The 21,439-nt window shown below is 41.3% G+C and overlaps 1 protein-coding gene across 1 annotated transcript in view; it reads right to left on the bottom strand.

Moving 5' to 3' along the window:
• The window catches only part of PLCXD3 (phosphatidylinositol specific phospholipase C X domain containing 3), a 199,985-nt gene extending 180,958 nt beyond the window's left edge, over positions 1-19,027 (bottom strand). Inside the window, exon 1 of the mRNA XM_019983133.2 lies at positions 18,695-19,027. Within this exon, the coding sequence (XP_019838692.1) occupies positions 18,695-18,797 (103 nt within the window). The 5' untranslated portion in view covers positions 18,798-19,027. The remainder of the gene's footprint in view (positions 1-18,694) is intronic.
• Positions 19,028-21,439: the final 2,412 nt, after the last annotated feature.

Below are 21,439 nucleotides of genomic sequence, written 5' to 3'. Positions count from 1 at the left end.
AAATATCTGGGTACATTAACACTTGTTTAAGTGTTTAAGAAAATATCTGAGTACATTTTTAAAGTTTATTGCCTAATGGAAAGGTAAGTTAAAACATTTAAATCCACAAATACCAATTGTTTTTGAAAGGGCTCAAATAAATTTGTGCTTAAATAAAAAGAACAGAGAAAAAGATCATTTATAATTGTCAGTGAAGAGAATCTTGGAAAAATGAAGACTGCTACTCAAGACCTAGGAGTTTTATTCTGGATATAAGACCTAATTAAAAAAAAAATTCTTAGGCTTTAAAACCTGACAGCTCTCTGTATTCATCACCTAATACATCTTTGAACACAAGTACTTAATCTCTCTGTTCACATGTCTGTAAAATGGGAACAGTATTGACTGCACAGGGTTATCATAAGAGTTAGAGTTAATATGTGTAAGTTATTGTCAGAAGACAGGCCTTTGATAAATGGTAGTTATTCTTATGATCTTTTCCTATGATATTACTGAATAGTACTTTCAGCTGCATCTCCTGAAACTGTAGTTCTGCCTGTGGGAGAGCTTTTCAGCCTACTGAAAATGAATTGGATTATACTTCTGGATTCACAGGTAAAAAGCAAAACCAACAACTATCTTTTACCTCTTAAAGAACTTTCTCACTTCCTCCATGATGCAGAGTGACCTTAAAATTCAGCAAATGCTCCCCAACTAGATCAACAGCTTCTCAAAGGGCCAGGAAAAAGGATAAATACTATTTTATTACCTCGGTCAGTGCCTGAAACTGAGCCTGAAAGGAAGTCAAGAGTGTAATATGATTGAAAGCAAATTCAGGAGGCCTGGAAGGAGGTGGTATAAGAAACGAGGCACGTGGAACAAGGTTAAAGGAAGAGAGAAATACTTCTACGATGAGCTCCTCAGCCACAGCCCACCTCCCTTCTCCTATGTTCTGGCATGGAGAGAAGGGAATAAGTCTACAAAAACATCCCTGTGGAAGATGGTAAGGTCAGGCCTTCATCTGCTACAGAGACTCTCTAGAATAAACCCTGAAATCTACACCATTTAATTGGCTCTCACTCCATGTGAACAATAGCCTAAGAGTACTTCGGGAGTATAGGATGGGTCCCCACGATTGTGCTCGTTATCCACATTTTAATGTGAAAACAAAAAATGGAGTCCTCCAAGGGAACTTATTACAACCTAGATCCCAGATGTTTTAACAAAAATCAATATGATTCCTCTGGTTTAGGTAAATCCTACAAAAGGGTCATTTTCTCTGGGGCTGCTTACAATCTCCTGTCTACTACTAGAATGTAATTGCCCAGTCAAGCTTGTCCTACCTCTATTTCCAGCCCCTAGAACAGCCTGGAAAGGCTTCTCTGATGGCTCAGTGGTAAAGAATTTGCCTGCCAGTGCAGGAGATGCAGGTTTGATCCCTAGCTCAGGGAAGATTCCCTGGAGAAGAAAATGGCAGCCCACTCCAGTATTCTTGCCTTGGAAATCCCACAGACAGAGGAGCCTGGAGGGCTAAAATCCATGGGGTCACAAGAAGTTGGACATGCCCAAGTGACTAAGCAACAATAACAAACCACTGGTGTCCCTCTTCATGGCTCAGATGGTAAAGAATCTACCTGCAATGCAGGAGACCTGGACTCGATCCCTGGGTTGAGAAGGTCCCCTGGAGGAGCAAATGGCTACCCACTCCAGTATTCTCGCCTAGAGAATTCTATGGACAAAGGGGGAAACAGAGAATGAGATGGTTGGATGGTATCACCAACTCAACAGACACGACTTTGTGCAAACTCTGGGAAACAGGGAAGCCTGGCATGCAGCAGTCCATGGGGTCACAAAGAACCAGACAGGACTTAGCAACTGGACAATGAAAAACAACAGAACAGCCTGGAACATATTCCGTGTTTAGTATGAATTTCTGAATGAATGAATCCTAATCTTGTCCAAGTTAAAATATGGTACCACCGATTCCATCCAAGAAGAGAAACTGACCTTGGCAGGTAACTCTGGGCCATGTGAATCCTAAATTTTCACAAACCCAGGAAGATGTTTCCAATATAAGGAATTTGAAAGCATCCATATATTATTTCATTAACCCTCACCAGCAGGGTACCTGAGAGGACAAAGTGCATTAGTCTGATATCACACTAAAGAAACAGAGACCTAAGAAGTTAATATGATTTGGCCATCTTCAATCAGTGAAATCATGAATGAAATACAAAGAGGGAAAAACAAGATTATTAGCCTCATAGCCAGGAGCAATGCTTTTTCTTGATGTTAGAGCCTTAAAGAATTACAAACACTGCAGAAAACTGTATAGCAAGCCTCCAGGCACTTATGTCAAAAACTATAAAACTTGATCTGACTGTGCAAATTTTTTTCTCAATTGTAGTAAAAAAAAAAAAAAAACAAGCAAACATAAACTTACAGTCTTAACCACTTTTAACTGTACATTTCAATACAGTCAAGCATATTCACACTGCTGTGCAAAAGGTCTCCAGAACTTTTTCATCTTGAAAAACTAAAACTCTATTTACACTAAACAACTCTCCAGTGTTCCCTCCTCTCAACTAGCTCCTGGCAACCATTATTCTACTCTTTGATATTTACCGTTGCCATATTCTATAGTGCGCCCCACTGCATCGTTGAAACAGTCCTTAGATGAACAGTCCGTTAACATAATGAAATGCCCGGAGAGTGAGCTAGCTTTAAGGAAAAAAATATTCTTTAAAACCTTTTTGTATCTCAAGCTTGTTGTTTTCGCCTTCAAGAGCTTTGATGGAAGTCAGGTCCTTAGGGTCATTCTGGCATCTTGACTTCAGGAAAGGCCCGGGGGATCCCAATCTATGTAAGGGTAATGGAATGGTTGCAGCTGGGAGTCTGCACCTCTCTGTCAAAGGCGGTCAGTTTAAGTAATTACACTGACACTAGAGAAAAATCAGTTCTATCTACTGATATGCCAAAATATTATTCTTAATCTAATGGCCCTGGAAATAACAGTCAGGTGTTAAATAGGGCTTTCTTCCTGCTATATTCAATTTTCAGTTTATATCCTGTCTGCTAGGAGAGAGTGCTAAATTCTACTAGGCAACTAAAACAATAAGTAAATTTTTATGAAAAATGAAGGGAAAAGACCAGAAACATGCTACATGTGGAAAATGGGTTAAGGGAGAAATAGTGATCAGTGACTTGATTCATACAATCATAAAAATGAATACAATTCTTACTCCTGTTTTCATATAAGAAACTGATGTTATGAGACACTAAGTAACCTATCCATGGGGCATCCCTGGTGGCTCAGGAGTAAAAAATCTGCCTGCAATGCAGGAGATGTGGGTTCAATTCTGAGTTAGTAAGATCCCCTGGAGGAGGGCATGGCAACCCACTCCAGTATTCTTGCCTGGGAAATCCCATGGACAGAGGAGCCTAGAGGGTTACAGACCACGGGGTCTCAAAAGAGTCAGACATGACTTAGCAATTAAACAACAACAACCTATCCATTATCACAGTGTCATAGAAGCAGAAAAGGCCTTAGAGGTCATCCGGATCAAATGCTTTGTATTAATAAAAGCAGATGTTTGGAAGATAACCAATCAGCCTCTTTTTACACACCTCTCCTAGAGAGGCTAAGTTCACTGCTTAAAAATCACATTGATAAAAGGTTTCTCCTTATCTTTTAGCTGTGGTTGCTTTAATTTAGAACTTCATAGACCTCTCCGTGTGCCTGAAGAGATCTGGCTATATTTCCCATGTAAGGTGGCTTCCAGAAACTTCAAAGTCAATGGCTTGGTAAAAACCCTCCCCACAATCCCAACCCCTTGCTCCCCCAAAACTCTGCAACTTTCCACAGTATCCATGAAAGTTTGAAGCCCAGAACAGAGCTCCATGTTGCAGATGGCTCTGCCCAGTATAGGGTCAGCCAGGCTATTACACCCCTTGCTCTGTGAACTACATCTGGCACAGCAGCCCAATTGTGCACACACGTTATTGTGTGCTCTGCCACTGATTGACAGCTCCCTGTTGACTACATGCCCTAGGTCTTTTTCTCACAGACCACAGTTAAGTCAAGTTTCTATGGACCTGCTCTTACATATTTTATATTTCAAAACTTTTTTAGTTTCACTCTTGTTAAAGCTTGTCAAAATAGCTCTAATTAATCTTCACGTTTAAAAATCAATTTAAAATTTAGGCTCTGTTGCCTAATAATGTATCAACTTGTAACAACCGGGAGTTTTCTCATCAATCATAGTGAAAGAGAGCTCAGTCAGGCACAAGGTGTTCAGGGACCAGGTGGGACTGGGAAGAATCATACAGAATTTTTCTCCTAGGATCTGGGTATAGCCTGGGACTAAGAACTTAATCTTAGAGCGAAAGTCTAAGATGGTGTCCAAAGCTCTGACTTGGATAAGTAAACTTCATATGAGGAAGTTCAGTGTGTCTGAGGTTTCCCTGTGTTTCTGAGATATCTGCTTGTAGGTTTCTTAAGGGTCTCTGTCCATATATTAGACCCTTTTCCCTGAGCGGGATCAAAAGTATTGCTGATCACTGTCCTCTCTGGATATGGATATTCTCCCAATAACTTGCCACTGAGTCTACCTGGCCAACATCTCCACCTGTGGGAAGTTCCATTCCTTGCTCTGGGCTGCTCATGTGTGCCCCTCCCATGACAGTTGATTTTTCAGTATCCAGCTGTATCAGAAGCTGAGTTCTAGATGCAAGAAGAAAACTGGTGAAATGAAACAGTCCTCTTCACATTCCCTTATCCAAGGGTTGGACTGGGTCTGGAGCCTAAGGCAGGGCTGAGCCTACAAAGGAAAAAGTCAACAAGCTGTGACTAAAGGGAGGTGAGGGAAAAGGATCTTACAAAGATAAGAACCACCTTGTTAGCAAATAAATGAAGTGAATTATACATGATGGAATGATAACAAAAAAAAAAAAAGTTATATTTATTGACCATTTATTCTGTGACAAGTATGCTGCTGCTGCTAAGTTGCTTCAGTTGTGTCTGACTCTGCGACCCCATAGATGGCAGCCCAACAGGCTCCCCCATCCCTGGGATTCTCCAGGCAAGAACACTGGAGTGGGTGGTCATTTCCTTCTCCAATGCATGAAAGTGAAAAGTGAAAGTGAAGTCGCTCAGTCGTGTCTGACTCTTAGCGACCCCATGGCCTGCAGCCTTCCAGGGTCCTCCGTCCATGGGATTTCCCAGGCAAGAGTACTGGAGTCGGGTGCCATCGCCTTCTCCGGTGACAAGTATACTATATATTTTATTGATTCCTCACAACAGAGGATGTGAGGTTGGTACTATCATCTCTATTTTGGAACTGAGGAAATTGTAACTCAGAGGGTTTTCAGTGGCTCCCCTGAGTCAGCTGGTAAACAGCAGAGCCATGGTTTGAGGCAAGTTTGTCCACAACATTAACTGGTGAGCAGTTTTACAGATGTAACACCACAGGACCAGCAGAGTTAACTGACTTGTCCAGCACTTGGTCGTGGATCCAGGACTGCAGTCAGGGTCCCATGCCTCCCAACTGATTCACTTTTCACAGGAAGGGTGAGCCCTTATCATCACTTCCTTTTTTATTCACTTACACATCATTCGGATATTACCATATGAATTTCTTGGGGTCTATTTTTCCTCTTTTGGACACTGTGACATTTGGATTATTTTTATATCTCCATTTTCACAATCTCTAGAAATGATTGCTCAGTTCTGTAATATTTTATCATCTCCCCTCTTTAGTACCCAGAGATATACATTGCCTTGGCACAAAAGCTTGAACACACATTTGAAAACATTTTTTATTACAATCTTCTCTATTTTCTTCTGCTTCCCTTGTGTCTCAGCTGGTAAAGTATCCACCTGCAATGTGGGAGACCTGGGTTCGATCCCTGGGTTGGGAAGATCCCCTGGAGAAGGGAAACATTACCCACTCCAGTATTCTGGCCTGGAGAATTCCATGGACTAAGTCCATGGGGTCACAAAGAGTTGGACAGGACTGAGTGACTTTCATGTTCACTTTCTATTTTGTTCTGAAGATTATTCATCAGGATTGAAAATCACAAGTGAAACATGAGTAGGTAACATCATGTATGCCAGCCCTTCTTAGATACTTTATACATATCCTCATTTAATCCTTACAACAACTTAAGAAGTATTATACCCATGAAGTACTCATAATAGCTTATGAAGTACTGTTATTATCCTCGTGTTTTAGCTGAGAATACTGAAGCACAGAGCTAGTAAATGTCAAAGCTAGGCTACAAACCTCAGGTATTTGAAACCAGAGCCTGCATTTTTAAAGGATCTCCTCTGCCTAAATTAACTGTTCTTATTTCATTTTATCATTTGTTCATTTCACGCTGTACACTAACACACAACAACAATGAAAAACTGTTATAATAAATGCATTTAGTAAAGTTGCAGGATCAAAATCAACATATGAAGATCACCTTTATTCTGTACACTAAAAATCAGCACTCCAAAAGGAAATTAAGAAAACAATCTTAGATATAGTAGCATCAAAAAGAATAAAATATTTAAAAATAAACTTAACCAAGGATGTGAAAGACTTGTTCTCAGAAAACATGTATGAAAGAATTTAAACAAGACTCAAATAAAAGGAAACCCCTTGTTGGTGGATGGAGGACTTAGTTTTATTAAAGTGCCCAAATTATCTAAGGTAATCTAATAGATTTAAAGCAATTCCTATCAAAATCCCAATGGCATTTTATTTTTACAGAAATAGAAAAAAAAACAATGCTAAAATTACTGTGGAACCACAAAGGACTCCAAATAAACAAAACAGTCTTGAGACAGAACAAAGCTGGAGGCATCACATTTCGCATTTCAAAGCATATTACAAAGATAAAGCAATCAAAGAAGTATGATGCTAGCACAAAGCCAAACATACAGACCAACAGAGCAAAATGTACACAGAAGTAGACTCACACAAACACAGTCAGCTGATCTTTGAGAAAAGTGTCAAGAACACACAATGATGAATGGTTCATCTCTTCAACAAATGTGTTGGGAAAAATGAGTAACTGCATGCAGAAAAATGAAACTGGACCATACACTAATAATTTCAAAATGAACTAAAGATCTAAATGTAAGACCTAAAACTGTAAAATTTCTAGAAGAAAACATGAGGGAAAAGCTTCTGACATTGATGTTGTGTTCTTGAATATGATATAAAAAGCATAGAAATAAAATAGAAGATAGACAAGTGGGACTATATGAAACTAAAGAACTTCTGCAGAGCAAAGGAAGCAGCAATCAATAGAGTAAAAAAGCAACCTATAAAATGGGAGAAAATATTTACAAATCGTATATCTGTAAGGGATTAATTTTCAAAATACATCATTAAGTCTTACCACCAAGTAGCAAGATAACAAATACAGGTACATCAACAGCTGTTCAAAGTCACAAATCATCAAGGAAATAAAAATCAAAACCACACTGAGATATAAATCCACACTTATTAGGATGGTAATTATAAAAAAAAAAACAGAAATAAGTATTGGTGAAGATATGGAGAAATTGGAAACTTTTCGCTATTGGTAGGAATGTAAAATGATGTAGCTGCTACAGAAAACAATAATGCAGTGTCCTCAAAAAGTTAAAAATAGAACTACTATGTGACCCAGCAATCCTACTTCTGGGTATTTAACCAAAAGAATTTTAAGAGGCTATTAAAGAGATGTTAGCACCCCCAAGTTCATTGCACCATTATTCACAATAGTCAAGATACAGAAACAACCTCAAAGTGCGCTGAAAGATGAATAAACAAAATCGGTATATATGTGCAATGGGACCTTACCCAGCTGTGAAGAAGGAAAGGAATTTCTGCTATATATTACGACATGAATGCACCTTGAGTACACCGTGTTAAGTGAAATATCCAGTCACAAAAGGATAAATACTACATTATTCTGCTTATATGACGTAGGTAGCTATTTCATCAAAGTAAAAAGTAGAAGAGGAATGATGAGTTGCTGTTTAATGGGTATAACATTTCAGTCATGCAAGATGAAATGTTATAGAGATTTTCTATATACCTTTGTGCTTAGAACTAAGAATACTAAACATTTAAAAAATCATTAAGAGGGTAAATCTTATGTCATGTGTTTTTTAACCACACACACACACACACACACACACACACACACACACACTCATACACACGTGTCTTAAGAAGCCGAAAGAGGAAAACGTTTCAAGAAGAGTGCAGTCAGTCATATCAAATGATGTTGAAAAGTCAAATAAAATGATAAAGAATTAATTACTCACTCAGTTCAGTTCAGTTCAGTTGCTCAGTCGTGTCCGACTCTTTGCGACCCCATGAATCGCAGCACACCAGGCCTCCCTGTCCATCACCAACTCCCGGAGTTCACTCAAACTCACGTCCATCAAGTCAGTGATACCATCCAGCCATCTCATCCTCTGTTGACTCCTTCTCCTCCTGCCCCCAATCCCTCCCAGCATCAGGGTCTTTTCCAATGAGTCAACTCTTCACATGAGGTGGCCAAAGTACTGGAGTTTCAGCTTTAGCATCAGTCCTTCCAAAGAACACCCAGGATAGAATAGACTGATTGGCTCTCCTTGCAGTCCAAGGGACTCTCAAGAGTCTTCTCCAACACCACACTTCAAAAGCATCAATTCTTCGGCGCTCAGCCTTCTTCACAGTCCAACTCTCACATCCATACATGATCACAGGAAAAACCATAGCCTTGACTAGACGAACCTTTGTTGGCAAAGTAATGTGTCTGCTTTTGAATATGCTATCTAGGTTGGTCATAACTTTCCTTAGCTTTATCCAAAAAAAAAAAAAATCACTGGCAACCTTGATAAAAACAATTTTAGTGCAGTGGTAGTGAAATAACATTAATATGGGGTAGGTAAGGAAAGGAAAGAACAACCTGAAGACAGAGGTAATGCTTTCACAAATACCAGAGAAATAGCGCAGTGGATAGAGGCACAGATGTGGAGTCAAGAGAGATTTTTATTTCATTAAGAAGGGTAATAAAGTATGATTGTGTGGTGACTGGAATGATCCAGAAGTGGTAGAGAAAAATAATTACGGAGGGGAGGGAATAAACTGGGGGTAAAACTTAGGAGATCTGAGTGAAGGGGATCCAGACCACAAGTAGAAAAGCTGGATTCAGGCAGAAAAAGATCCATGACTTCTTACCTAAAGAAAATGCAGGATATGCAGAAATAGATGCAAGTAGGTTGGTGGGTTAATGGTGGGAAACTGAGAAAGTTCATGTCTGTTTGAATCTATTTCTTTTCCTGTAAAATAAGAGGTGAAGTCATAAGTTTAAAGTGGGGTGGGAAGGAGATACTGATTTGAGAAGTAAGAAGAAGTATGAAGTTATTATCTCAGAGAGTAGAAAACTGAATTTACTATTGATGTGTAAGATTCATGGTGAGAAATTTCTAGTTAGTGGAACCATCCAGGCTGTGTACTTCAGTAATATTTAACCATTGAAGTTTTCTGGGATTGGAATAAATTAAAAAAAAAAAAAAAGTTTGACTAAGTTGGACTTTTTTCCAAGGAAGCAGAACAGAAAAGAGTAAGACAAGAGAATAAAGGACATTTTCAAGAATGAAACTCTAATGCTGGGAAATGAGAACACGAGGGGTGACAGTTACGTAGCCTACCCTTCTAGCAACTCTCAAAGCAGAATCTTTACAACCCCTCGACCAGTTTTTTTTTCTCTCAGAAAAGCCCAGGGCAGGTCATAGCAGGAGGGTGCTTGGATTAATTCTGTACTAAGGCAGCCTAGTTCCTCCTTCCTCCTCCTCCTCCACATGGTAACAGAGAAGTATAGTCAGAGATGTGCATTGAGATAGGTTCCCATTTGCCCATGAGGACTCCTTCAAGTACATCTTCCTCTGCACCAGCCAAGAAGCCGAAGGAGACCTACAGGAAAGCCTCCCAAGCAACTAAGACTGTCATTCATTCACTGGAGTCCACTTTCTTTCATGAAATAAAAATTCTCCAAGTGAATCAAGGAACACAACCATCATTTACAATGTTGACCAAGGATAAACATGACTGCTTCATAAAAATTAATTCAAAAGAAGAATTCTTCTATGTGAAACATAAAATTAGCTGACATTAAAGATGGAGTGGTCTAAGAGTTGTCCACTCCCAGGATCCATAATGAAAAATAGACACAAAACAAGAGCACATCTAACAAAGCAGTGGGCCATCTGTTTCAGTACCTGATCTCCGGAGGTGACTAATCCTGGCAGTTTCTCAAGGACGTTTAACTATCTCCTCCTGCCTGTCTTCCTGACCCATTTTCCTCTCTTAACAGAGCATAATAAAAGCATATGATACTGTAGAAAGTGTCTGGTTGCCGGATATCATCTGAACCAGGGTAAATTTCTCTTTCACATTTTCTTGCCTTTTAGAGTATATGATTTACATATTTTCCCGGTCCTCAATCTTCTGAGACTGATCCTAACCCTTGAGAGACAGGTAATAGAATCTATAAGCTTCTTGAGGATAATAAATTACATGATTGTACCCAGAAGTTCCTTGAGTGTCCATGGGCAATAGTAATGGATAACTCTCATTGGTGGTAACATTAATAGGTGAAATATCCATATTAACGGAGCTGATCCCTTTAACCATTGATAATTAAAACACATGCCTATGTGTGTATGAGACTTAACCTTCTCTTGAAGGTTCAGAGTGCATCGATTACTTATTTATGTGCTTTAAAGCAATGGAGGTGTTAGTAATTACTTTAGGTCCATCAGATGATTTGGCTCTATTTACACTGTCCCAGGCTGCTCACTGGGGACAGTATGGATCCAGCTGTGTTGTTACCCTGGATCTGCCTGGAGGAATGATTAATTAGGTAGGCCCAGAGGCCCACTTACAGGATCTATTCAGAAGGTTCTCAGAAAAGAAGTTATCTTAACAGAAAGTTGATACACCTATGGGCGTGCACACACACATACATGCATATGTATATGTGCATGCAGAGAGTGAATTAACACTGAGAGTGATGTAGAGTACAGAATAAAATGTATCCTACATATTGTCCTCTGCCTGGCTCTCATAAACTCATTTCTAAGTCCTAGGGCAAGGTGGCAGCACCAAAAGAATCAACATAAATCAAAGAACTCTTTTGCTGGCATCCATACAAAGCAAAAGGACTGATAGGATCCGGCAGTGTTGGCACTCATGGTTTCAGTGGAGATGGCAGCCAGAGTCAGCCGTAGGATTGGCACCCACATGTTCCACAGCAGGGGACCCAGCTCTGGGAGCCTTTGACCACAGTGCAATCCTATCCAAGGCCCTTTTTACACATTAACATCCTCAACGCTGGGCCTTTGCAGACACAGCACAGGCTCTGGTGGGACTGCCAACAGCAGTGGAGTTCTGAGTGTAAAACTACAGAAGTACAGTTCCTCTACATGTCAGAGCAGCAAAAATGACAACTCCCCGTAACCTCCCCAAAACAGGAAAGAAGGAAAATTGCAGTGTGTGATAGCCCACGAAACTGGTTTAAAAAAACAATTTAAGAATTTGTCCAGAGATTTCTAGAACTATTCAGAAGTCCATGAAGGAGGTACTTGGAAGGGATCAAAACCGACAATTAACATGACTCTGATTTTACTTTGGAACTTTTAGAATTTAGGGAACATTACCTTTTATGTAAGGATACCTATATCCTTATTTATTAGTCTTCCTTCAAAAATATTGCCTATTTTTATAGCCAATATGTGTCACTCAACAGCTTTACTCTTCCTCTTTGTAACTTCCTCTTTCTATTTTGATTAGGCAGGGTTAGAATTACACAGGAGAAAATAAACTCTACATAAGGATATGAGAAATCTTCATATGAGTAAAGTGTGTGAGCTGTAACATATAAATGTATCTATTTTAGCAAGCTGAAGTTTCTTTTTTAAAATTTAACTCTTTCAGAGCCTGGATTATGCTAAATAATTAAAATCAAGTGAGTTACAACCACAGTTATGCATGTTTCAAATCCACGTAAATCATGATTTAAATAAATGAGGTATGGTTTACAAATACAAAGACTGATCATTTTCTTCCTATTAAAAAACAATTCACCATTTACCTTTGTGTTTGATGGCTGTCTGGTGCTGATTATTACTACAGTTTGCATTTATGATGCCATTATTACTTCGAGGGGCTTGAAATTTGTGTTGTGCTGTGCTTAGTCTCTCAGTCATGTCCAACTCTTTGCGACCCCATGGACTGTAGCCCACCAGGCTCCTCTGTCCAAGGGATTCTCCAGGCAAGAATACTGGAGTGGGTTGCTATGCCTTCCTCCAGGAGATCTTCCCAACCCAGGGATCAAACCCAGGTCTCCCACTTTGCAGGCAGATTCTTTACTGTCTGAGCCACCACGGAAGCTTATAGATAAGGTGAACAAACCTGTGGCCTATAAATACAACAAAAGTAGCTGGTCCTATGACACAACAAAAATGATACCAAATGGACAAAGAACCAATACAGAGTGTCTCCTAAATTGTCATTAGTGACCACTAGCATTGCCAGATGGGCTGAATTTAAGTGCTGTTGATGGCTGGTATCAAAGAGCATCAGGGCTTTAAGGAAATGGGGAGGAAGGTTTTACATTTATCACAGTGACCCAATTTGAACACTTAAATAGCAATTAACTCATTTTTATTGTTCAAGGTGCATGATGAACTGTAATGTCAGTTATCAGAAATGTTCCCAACCTGGGCCATTAGCCTTGAGTCAGATATGGGGCTCTGGCTCTAAGCCTAAATGTAAATTTGAACATTCACAGATAGACTTCATGGTCCATTAGAAAGAGCTCAATCAAAGAAGCATATTTAAATTTGGTTCGGCCACTTACATAAAGGTTTCCCTTAGAGATACGGTAAGCAGTGTTTCTCAAACTTTAAATGTGTATGCAGTCACCTGGGGATCTTGTTAACATACAGCTTGGGATTAAATCAGTCTGAGGGCTGGGGTCTGAGATGCTGTATTTCTACCCATGTTCGCTGATGCTGCTGGCCCCTGGATCAATAATCTCCTCAGGCCTTGAGTAGCAAGGAGATTATTGATAGAACATATGAAAAGCATGTGTGTTCATGAGAAAACACTTTGCAAACTCAAAAATGTCACAAGTATCACTTTATATTAGTTAGTAATAGGTGATGATTCAGTTCAATTCAACAAGAAGAGCCCCAATAGGATAAATTAAGCAGTGCATTTGAGTTAGTTCTAATAAGGTGGATGAACCTAGAGCCTATTATACAGAGTGAAGCAAGTCAGAAAAACAAACATATATTAACACATATATATGGAATCTAGAAAGATAGTACAGATGAACCTTTTTCCAGGGCATCAGTGGAGATGTAAACATAGAGAACAGACTGTTGACACAATGGAAGAAGGAGAGGGAAGGATGAATTGAAAGAGCAACACTGAAACATATACATTACCATGTATAAAATTTATAGCCAATGGGAATTTGCTGTATGATACAGGGAGCTCAAACCTGATACTCTGTGACAATCTAGGAGAGGTGAGATGGGAGGGAGGTTCAAGAAGAGGAGGACATATGTAAAAAAGACGCTTACTCCTTGGAAGGAAAGTTATGACCAACCTAGATAGCATATTCAAAAGCAGAGACATTACTTTGCCAACAAAGGTTCGTCTAGTCAAGGCTATGGTTTTTCCTGTAGTCATGTATGGATGTGAGAGTTGGACTGTGAAGAAGGCTGAGCGCCGAAGAATTGATGCTTTCGAACTGTGGTGTTGGAGAAGACTCTTGAGAGTCCCTTGGACTGCAAGGAGATCCAACCAGTCCATTCTGAAGGAGATCGGCCCTGGGATTTCTTTGGGGGGAATGATGCTAAAGCTGAAACTCCAGTACTTTGGCCACCTCATGCGAAGAGTTGACTCATTGGAAAAGACTCTGATGCTGCTGGGAGGGATTGGGGGCAGGAGGAGAAGGGGACGACAGAGGATGAGATGGCTGGATGGCATCACTGACTTGATGGACATGAGTCTGGGTGAACTCCGGGAGTTGGTGATGGACAGGGAGGCCTGGCGTGCTGTGGTTCATGGGGTCACAAAGAGTCGGACATGACTGAGTGACTGATCTGATCTGATGCCTGATTCATGTTGAGGTGTGGCAGAAACTAACACAATATTGTAAAGCAATTATGCTCCAATTAAAAATTTTCAAAAGTGTAAAACTTATGTTCCAGATATTTAAGTTTTTTCTTTTTAGCAAAATCAAAAACAAAACTGGGAATTGAACAGGCAGCACAAGAAAGCTAGTCATTTTAAACAATTTTGTTGCTTTGAATAAGGTTAATTTCCATATCACTATAAGGACTAAAATGATGGGGGGAAATGCCTTGCTTCCTAAAAGAAACTTGTACAATTAGACCCAGTTCCAGATTTACCCTGACAATCTTATCCCGTCCTAATCAAAATAGAAATAGTAAATGACAAGGAAAAGGAAAACAGTTGGCTCCAGGAACAACAAGAAGAGATCACTGTGAGGAAAGAAATTAAAAACTAATAAAAGCCAACACAGGATCACAGAAGTCAGAGCTATTTTAAACACATCTTGTTTCCCTAAGTAACACTGCCCTTTTTCATTGGTGTTAGCATTTCCTGAAAGAGTGTACAAAATCTGCAAGAACATTGATTTCTGAAGTGTTTCTGTGTTCCTTATCTAAAGTATAGTCAACAATTGCTGTTCAAGTTTTGGTTTGAAAACTGGCAAGGAGACACCAAAGAAAGGCAGATGACTTCCAGATTGGTAGGTAAGTTTCATAATCAGGGAGTTTACATAGGAAGCTTGTTTGGAAGCAGCTGCAAGATAAGTGGATCTCTGTGCCTATTTAAAAGTTTATACGGAGGCCTTAACAAGGTTCAGCCACATACACTGGCCAGATGGTCTCAATAACACATTGCTCTCTCAAGGCTGCTTCCTTGAAAATGGCTCCCACTGTGGAAATGATGGGCCAAAAGTGCATTTCAAGGACAGGGGAGAGGGTAAGCAAACTGACTGCCCAGGTCCTGCTCACAGGCCAACTGGTGGTCAACTCAGTAAACAACTCTGACACCAAGGAAACATACACTCCTTCTGAGGTTCTAGTCCCATAACACTAGCCAGTCTTTCAGTATTACATGGTCAACTTACTGTATTATGTGAAGAAGACTTTCATCACATATAAGCAAATGCATAACAGACCCTTCCCATTAAAATAAAAACCCTTCCTGATTTTTTAGATTTCAGACAGAATGACTCCTTGTCATAGATCCAGATCAGCAACAACTTACCCAGATTAAGCAACAGCTTGCTTGCTCCCATGATGGATCTTTTACAATGGTTCTGGCAGCACCGTGATTATAAAAGTTAAAACTCGGCTTTGAAGATGCCAAAAATTCATCAGACTCACCTTCACCTGAACTTGACACTTTGTCTCCCAGCTTCCATCCCTGTTTACCCTCTCTAACCTGTTTATGGTAAGAGGATGCATCATTCATAGTCCAAAATGCCAGAATACTGTTAAGCAAGCATGTACGAATGAAAACTCAGCTTGGAGTCATCAGAGATAGGAAGAAAAGACAAATGAGACTGAAATCTGAGTAACTGTCAGGGCGTTCTGACAGTACCATTCCTCTGAAAAATAAAATCAAAGTAAAACTACTAATACCGATTACTAACTGAATTCTTTAGGCCAGTCAATACCAAATCATGATGCCATTTAAATGCAAAACAGACACAGAAATTCGGTTATGAAAGTATTCAATATGCAGACATCTTGAGAAACAGTTTAAAGATGCCAGAACTGCACACCTGGGGGAATATCACACACCTGCAGACGGTTCTTTGCACTAGCTCTGGGTAATGCAGGTCAGCTGACCCAAGAAGATGGCTTCATAATTAGACAGCTCTTCACTCTCCAGTTGCTCCACCTAAGAAAACCTGAAGCTTAGAGGATGACTGAGCAGCCCTTCCCTTCTACAGAAACCCTTGTGTGGTACATCAGAAGTGGTTTTAAATGGTGGAGATAATTACTTAATTCAAGCTGTAGCAACTGGCCAAGTAAACATGTAGCAGCCAGGAAGCTATTAGCATGATTTTAAGGCAATTATTCCATTAGCGTTTAATAGTCTCCAATTAGTGTTCCCTGACTATAGAAGTTTGAACATCTTTTTTTTTTCCTCCAAAAATTCTCACAGTTTGAGTAATACAGTAAGGTACCAAAGCCATTTTTAAACCTGGATTTACATGTGTAGATCTGCCAAACCTACATTACAAAATCACAGGGGAATTGAGGGATGGAGAGGGGCAAAATAGGGTTTTTATCTCAGAATTATTGCGGATGAGAATGGAAAGCTTTGCAGGGGATCCACTTTGAGTATAAAACTAAGAGGAATTAGGCAAGCAGTGGAAATTCCCACTGTGTCGAGTGCTATTATCATTGTGTCTCTACTGTAGAACTATCAGAATATCGAAGCCTCTGAACACAGGTTTCCACCTTGTCCTGTGGGAAGAAAAGAAAATTCCTCTCACTCCTGCCAATGCCTTAATTCCTTGTCCTTTCAGCCTGATTAGTACTTGTTGCTGCGGAATCACCCAGATCCAAACCGCAAAGCATTTCTCTCCAAAATTCCTAGATACTTTTTCTAAGGACCATATTTAAAGATCATATCACTGAACTGATAGCAGGTCATTTCCCTTCACTGAAATGCAACTTTCGTATCTGTGAAATGGAGTTAATACTTATCAGCATCACTTGCTTCACAAGGTTTGGGAAAGGATTCTGTTATCTGGGTTATATGTTAGGGCTTTGAAAAGTGAAGTATTATAAAAATGTATGTTAGATTCAGACATGATATCATGCCATCCCTCAGAACTTGCAATGTGAGCTTGAGCTTTTAACCTCCCTGTGTCTCTGGAGAGTCACCTGTCAGGAAGCTGGCATCAGACTCCTTGCCCTTCTTACCTTTTAGGCCTCCATAAATGCTCAGGTAAAACCATGTGAAAGTACCCGTCTAAAGACCAAATAAAAAGGAAGAAAAGTGGATAGCAATGCCTGTGGAAGTGAGAGTGGAATTTTGCCAACAAAGTTCTGTAGTTTCTACTGTCTCCTTCAAAAGAGCAATCCCTAGGCTCACCCGGGAGGAGGGTAAATGCAGAACGGAGAAGCTGGCTTGTTCTCTTCCTTAGAGACACCTGGGCTCTTGGGAAATTCCCTCCTGAAGAAGGGCAAGAGGGGACAAACCCTTCCCTTCCAGGGCTGGCACTCAGAGCCTGTGTCTGTCATAACCGCCAAACATCCATTTGACTAAAGACCATTGATTTCAGTTACTGATCAATTCCAGTGCTACTGGTTAGAGATTTTCAAGAAAACCCATCTTCCCCTTAAAAAAAAAAAAAAAGAAAAAAAAAAATTTTTAAGCATGATTTCCCCCAGTGGCTGAGAGAGGGCGCCGGATGGGTAAGAGCTAGAGAAGGTAGACCAGAAGGTTGAACTTGATAACCAGGCATAGCTCAAGGTGAGGGATGAACTACCTGTCGGTCTTTTGCCCTCTAGCCGAATCCTGGAAGGGTCAGGCGGGTCAGGGAGATACTCTGCACTCTCAGCCCAAGCGAAAAGTCAACGAAGTATGGCTGTGAACCCAGCTGTCACCGTGGTATACCGTCCTGAAACCACCCTGCCCCTGCACATCCGAACTAGGGTCTGCTGCGGCCCCGTCCCCCAGAAACCTGCCCAGTCCTCTGGTCCAAGTCGCGCGCTTCACGTTGAAGCGTCCGACCCCTCCAGTCTCTTCCTCGCTTTGCCGAGGCTTCCTTCTTTCTAGCCTCTCTGGACACCAGCGCAATCATCTTTTTCCTAAGATTTGCCGGTGAAGCCCACCCCTCCGCCGCAGTTCACGCAGGTTCCCCTGCCTGGTTTCTGTCCCGAGCAACAAATGCACGGTCCACGCGGGTTTGCTTTCCTGACCCGCGCGCTGGACGCTGCTCACTGCCCTTGGACCAGAGTCCAGATGGTGACCACCCGGCCAGGCCCTCTAGGTCCACGCAGATCAGGAAACGGCTCCCTACATTCCTCTCCCCCCTTCAGCTCCAGGTCAAGGGCATCGATCAAGCCTGCGGTCCCTGAACTTTCATCACTCTTCGGGAAGCGCTTTGTCTCTTCAAAGGAGACTAGGGACGAATATTAATGACTCGGGTAGCTTCTAACCGAGAAATCCACCAAATTCTCTTGATCCCGTGACAGAGATGGAGTCGGAGGTCCACGGGCTAGAGCCGAGCCCTTAGGACAGCGGCTCGCGCTCGCAGACCACCATCATCCCACAGCCCCAGAAATCGTCCCCAGACCCGTCTCCGGGGGGAACACTGTGGAGGCGGGGCGCTGGGGTACGAGGGGCCATCGTAGAGCCAAGCCTTTCCCCTGCTCCAGCCCTCTCAACACAACCTGCTTCAAAAACCCATGGAAAAGCAGTCACCTTGACTCCCCGCGCCACAGCGCTGGGAGGCCGGAGGCGCCCGGGCACGCGCTCGCCTGGTCCGAGACCCACCCGTGGAGACGAGTTTGCCTCCAGTGGGCATCTTGGCAAGTTACCACTTAGTGGCAGATAAAGCAGGGCGGGGCAGGTGGAGCGGACGCCGAGCGCCCCGGCGGCAGCCTCTGAGCGCCTACCTGGGATGGCTAAATTGGTGAGGGGTATGCTGTGGATGCTCTCCGGCAGAGTTGCCATCCAGTCGGCGAATTTCAGCTCGTTCTTCCCTTGAGACGAGGCCATCGTGCGGTCGGTGTGCCGCGCGCTGGTCCTCACACTCCTCGGGCAGGCTGGCAGGCTGCTGCCGCTAATCCAGTGTTTGCTCCCAGCCCCGCTAGAGTTTACACTCCGCTGTGCGCCACACCCACAGGATGGCGCAGACACATGCTAATTTTAATAATTATTCAAAACACCCCATGCTCCCTTAGTGCCTCCGCCAGACTCCGCTGGAGCTTTTGTTCCTGACGTCCGCGCTCAGCTTTCTCCTCTCTCCGCTCCCTCCCCGACTCCCTCCTCCCTTCTTATCCCTCCTATGCGTCTCTGTCTTTTCTCGCCATTTCTACAGCATTCCTTGGCTTCTTATTATTTATTATGTGTTTTTTTTTTTTTAAACTTGGTTCACACAGCTGTTTCGCCCACGATCTTGTTCGGCCCTTTAATGTGACTTCCTGGTCTTGCTTATGTTTGAAAGACAATCTTCTGGTTGAAGCTAAAATCCTAGAAGACTTTGGGATGCTATTACCTCCCCCGAGCAGACTCTCATACTTGCTTTCAGGACTTTCCATTCTTACTGAAGAGCTTTTCCTTTCGTAAGCTACAACAGGTTATTTCTTTCCTCAGCCGGGGCCGAGAGCCTTGCTGACAACAAAATGGTGGTCTTTCTTCACCACTTTGCTTAATTTTTGGAGTAGTTGACAAGTGTGCTGTCAGAAGAGATCAGTTAAGTTCTAGGTGGTACCTATTCAATCCCTGGCATCCTGTTCCAGTCATTTCAAGGTAAAGAAGCACTTCACCCCCATTTCCCTGAATATGAGAAATGCGTGCTATATCTATGGAGAAAACTGTTTATGTCCTCTCTCTGTCATTTTTGTGACACTGAGGATAAGACTAAAGCCTGATGTTAGAAGAAAATCACCACATTTCCCAGTGACATGTTGTAATTATTGCCTACTGGCAATACTACTGCGTTTGGTGGAATTTATTTGGCACCATTCAAAATGATCTATGTGATTGTCTGAATTTTTATTCCTTGGCAGATTAGAGAGAGGCACCTCTCTCAAGAGAAATCACTTGTCGAGCCTCCAAAGAACTGTCTTGGTCCACCTGCTCTCAGATGTGAAACAGGAGAGAAATCAAATCTTACAAATGTGATGAATCCAGGGGTGGCCTGGGTAGGTATGATAAGCAACAGACTGAAAATGTGTGGGGTCTTAGCAGCCCAGTAAATGTAGATGTAATACAGATGCCTCTGTTCTTTGATCCAGTGATGCAAAGTCCTTTTCTTAAAGTACATTCTGTTAAGTTGGGAAAATGAAAACCCAGGTAGGAGAAAGAGCTATAAAACATGAGAATAAACAGTTTCAGTAAACTAGATAGCATTAAAAAGAAAAAAAATCAGATTTTCTATTCTGCCTTAGAATCAATTCACAGTTGAGAAAGGATGTGATAGGGATATCTTTAAGAATGAGGAAGATATATTGGGATTTTTTTTCTTCCAAAGTAAATCTTAATGTTCCTGTTAGCGCAGTAGAACTCACATATCCTTTTGATTAGTGTAAGAATTCAGCTCACTATGGAATTCCTGGTCAAGAGACCAACAAACATCACCCTTCAGGTTAATGCTGATGCTCCATAGGCATCATTGCCGGACAAGGAGGTGAGCTCAGATCTGGGAATCAGCTGCTCTGAGTCATTTAGGCAAGTCCCCTAGTTTCTGTCAGCCTTGCTTGTCTCCATCATAAACTGATGACAGTAACTCAGAGATTTGCAGTGAAGCTTCCAGAAAAGAGTACATATGAAAGAGCTTTGTTACCAGCAAAGCGTCATGTAAAATGTGTGATCTATGTTTATTACAGTTTCCCTGGTGGCACAGATGGTAAAGAATCTGTCTGCAATGCAGGAGACCCAGATTTGATCTCTGGGTTGTGAAGATTTCCTGGTGAAGGGAATGGCAACCCACTCCAGTATTCTTGAGAAACCCATGGACAGAGGAACCTGGCATTAAAAAAAAAAAAAAAAAAACATGAAACCACCTTAAATGTTGAGAAAAGTTGCCTCTCTCAAGAATGGTAAAATAGATAGCTGGTGAGAAGTTGCTATATAACACAGCAAGTCCAGCCTTGGGCTCTGAGATGATGCAGAGGGGTGGGGTGGGGGAGGGGAGGGAGGTGATATATGTAAAATTATGGCTGATTTGCATTGTTGTATGGCAGAAACTAACACAACACTGTAAAGCAATTTTCCTCCAATTAAAAAATAAATTTATAAAAGGTACACTTTATCTTTTGTAAAGCAAATAAGCAATCCCTCCTCTATTTCATCTGCTTCAAACTTCAGATTTTTTCTAATGTATTGGTTTTCCATGAAACTCCACATTTCACTGCATGCAATCCACTAGAAAAAACAGTGATGAAAGTGGATAGCTTATGAATTTCTTTCCCAGACTTACAGTCAGTATTTTAGGCAATTTTATGACCCAGTTTCCCCATCTCTCTGTTATACCTCTGTCATTATTTACTAAATGATATTAGGAATATTATATAATTTCTCTGTTCTCTAGTTTGCCCACTGTATTAGTCAGGGTTTCCAAGAGACACAGAAATATGGATATAAATGTAGATACAGATGTATAGCTCAGATGGTAGAGAATCTGCCTGCAATACAGG

Source organism: Bos indicus, chromosome 20 (assembly GCF_029378745.1).
Source record: "Bos indicus isolate NIAB-ARS_2022 breed Sahiwal x Tharparkar chromosome 20, NIAB-ARS_B.indTharparkar_mat_pri_1.0, whole genome shotgun sequence".
NCBI lineage: Eukaryota > Metazoa > Chordata > Mammalia > Artiodactyla > Bovidae > Bos > Bos indicus.
This window is presented reverse-complemented; position numbering and strand designations above follow the sequence as displayed.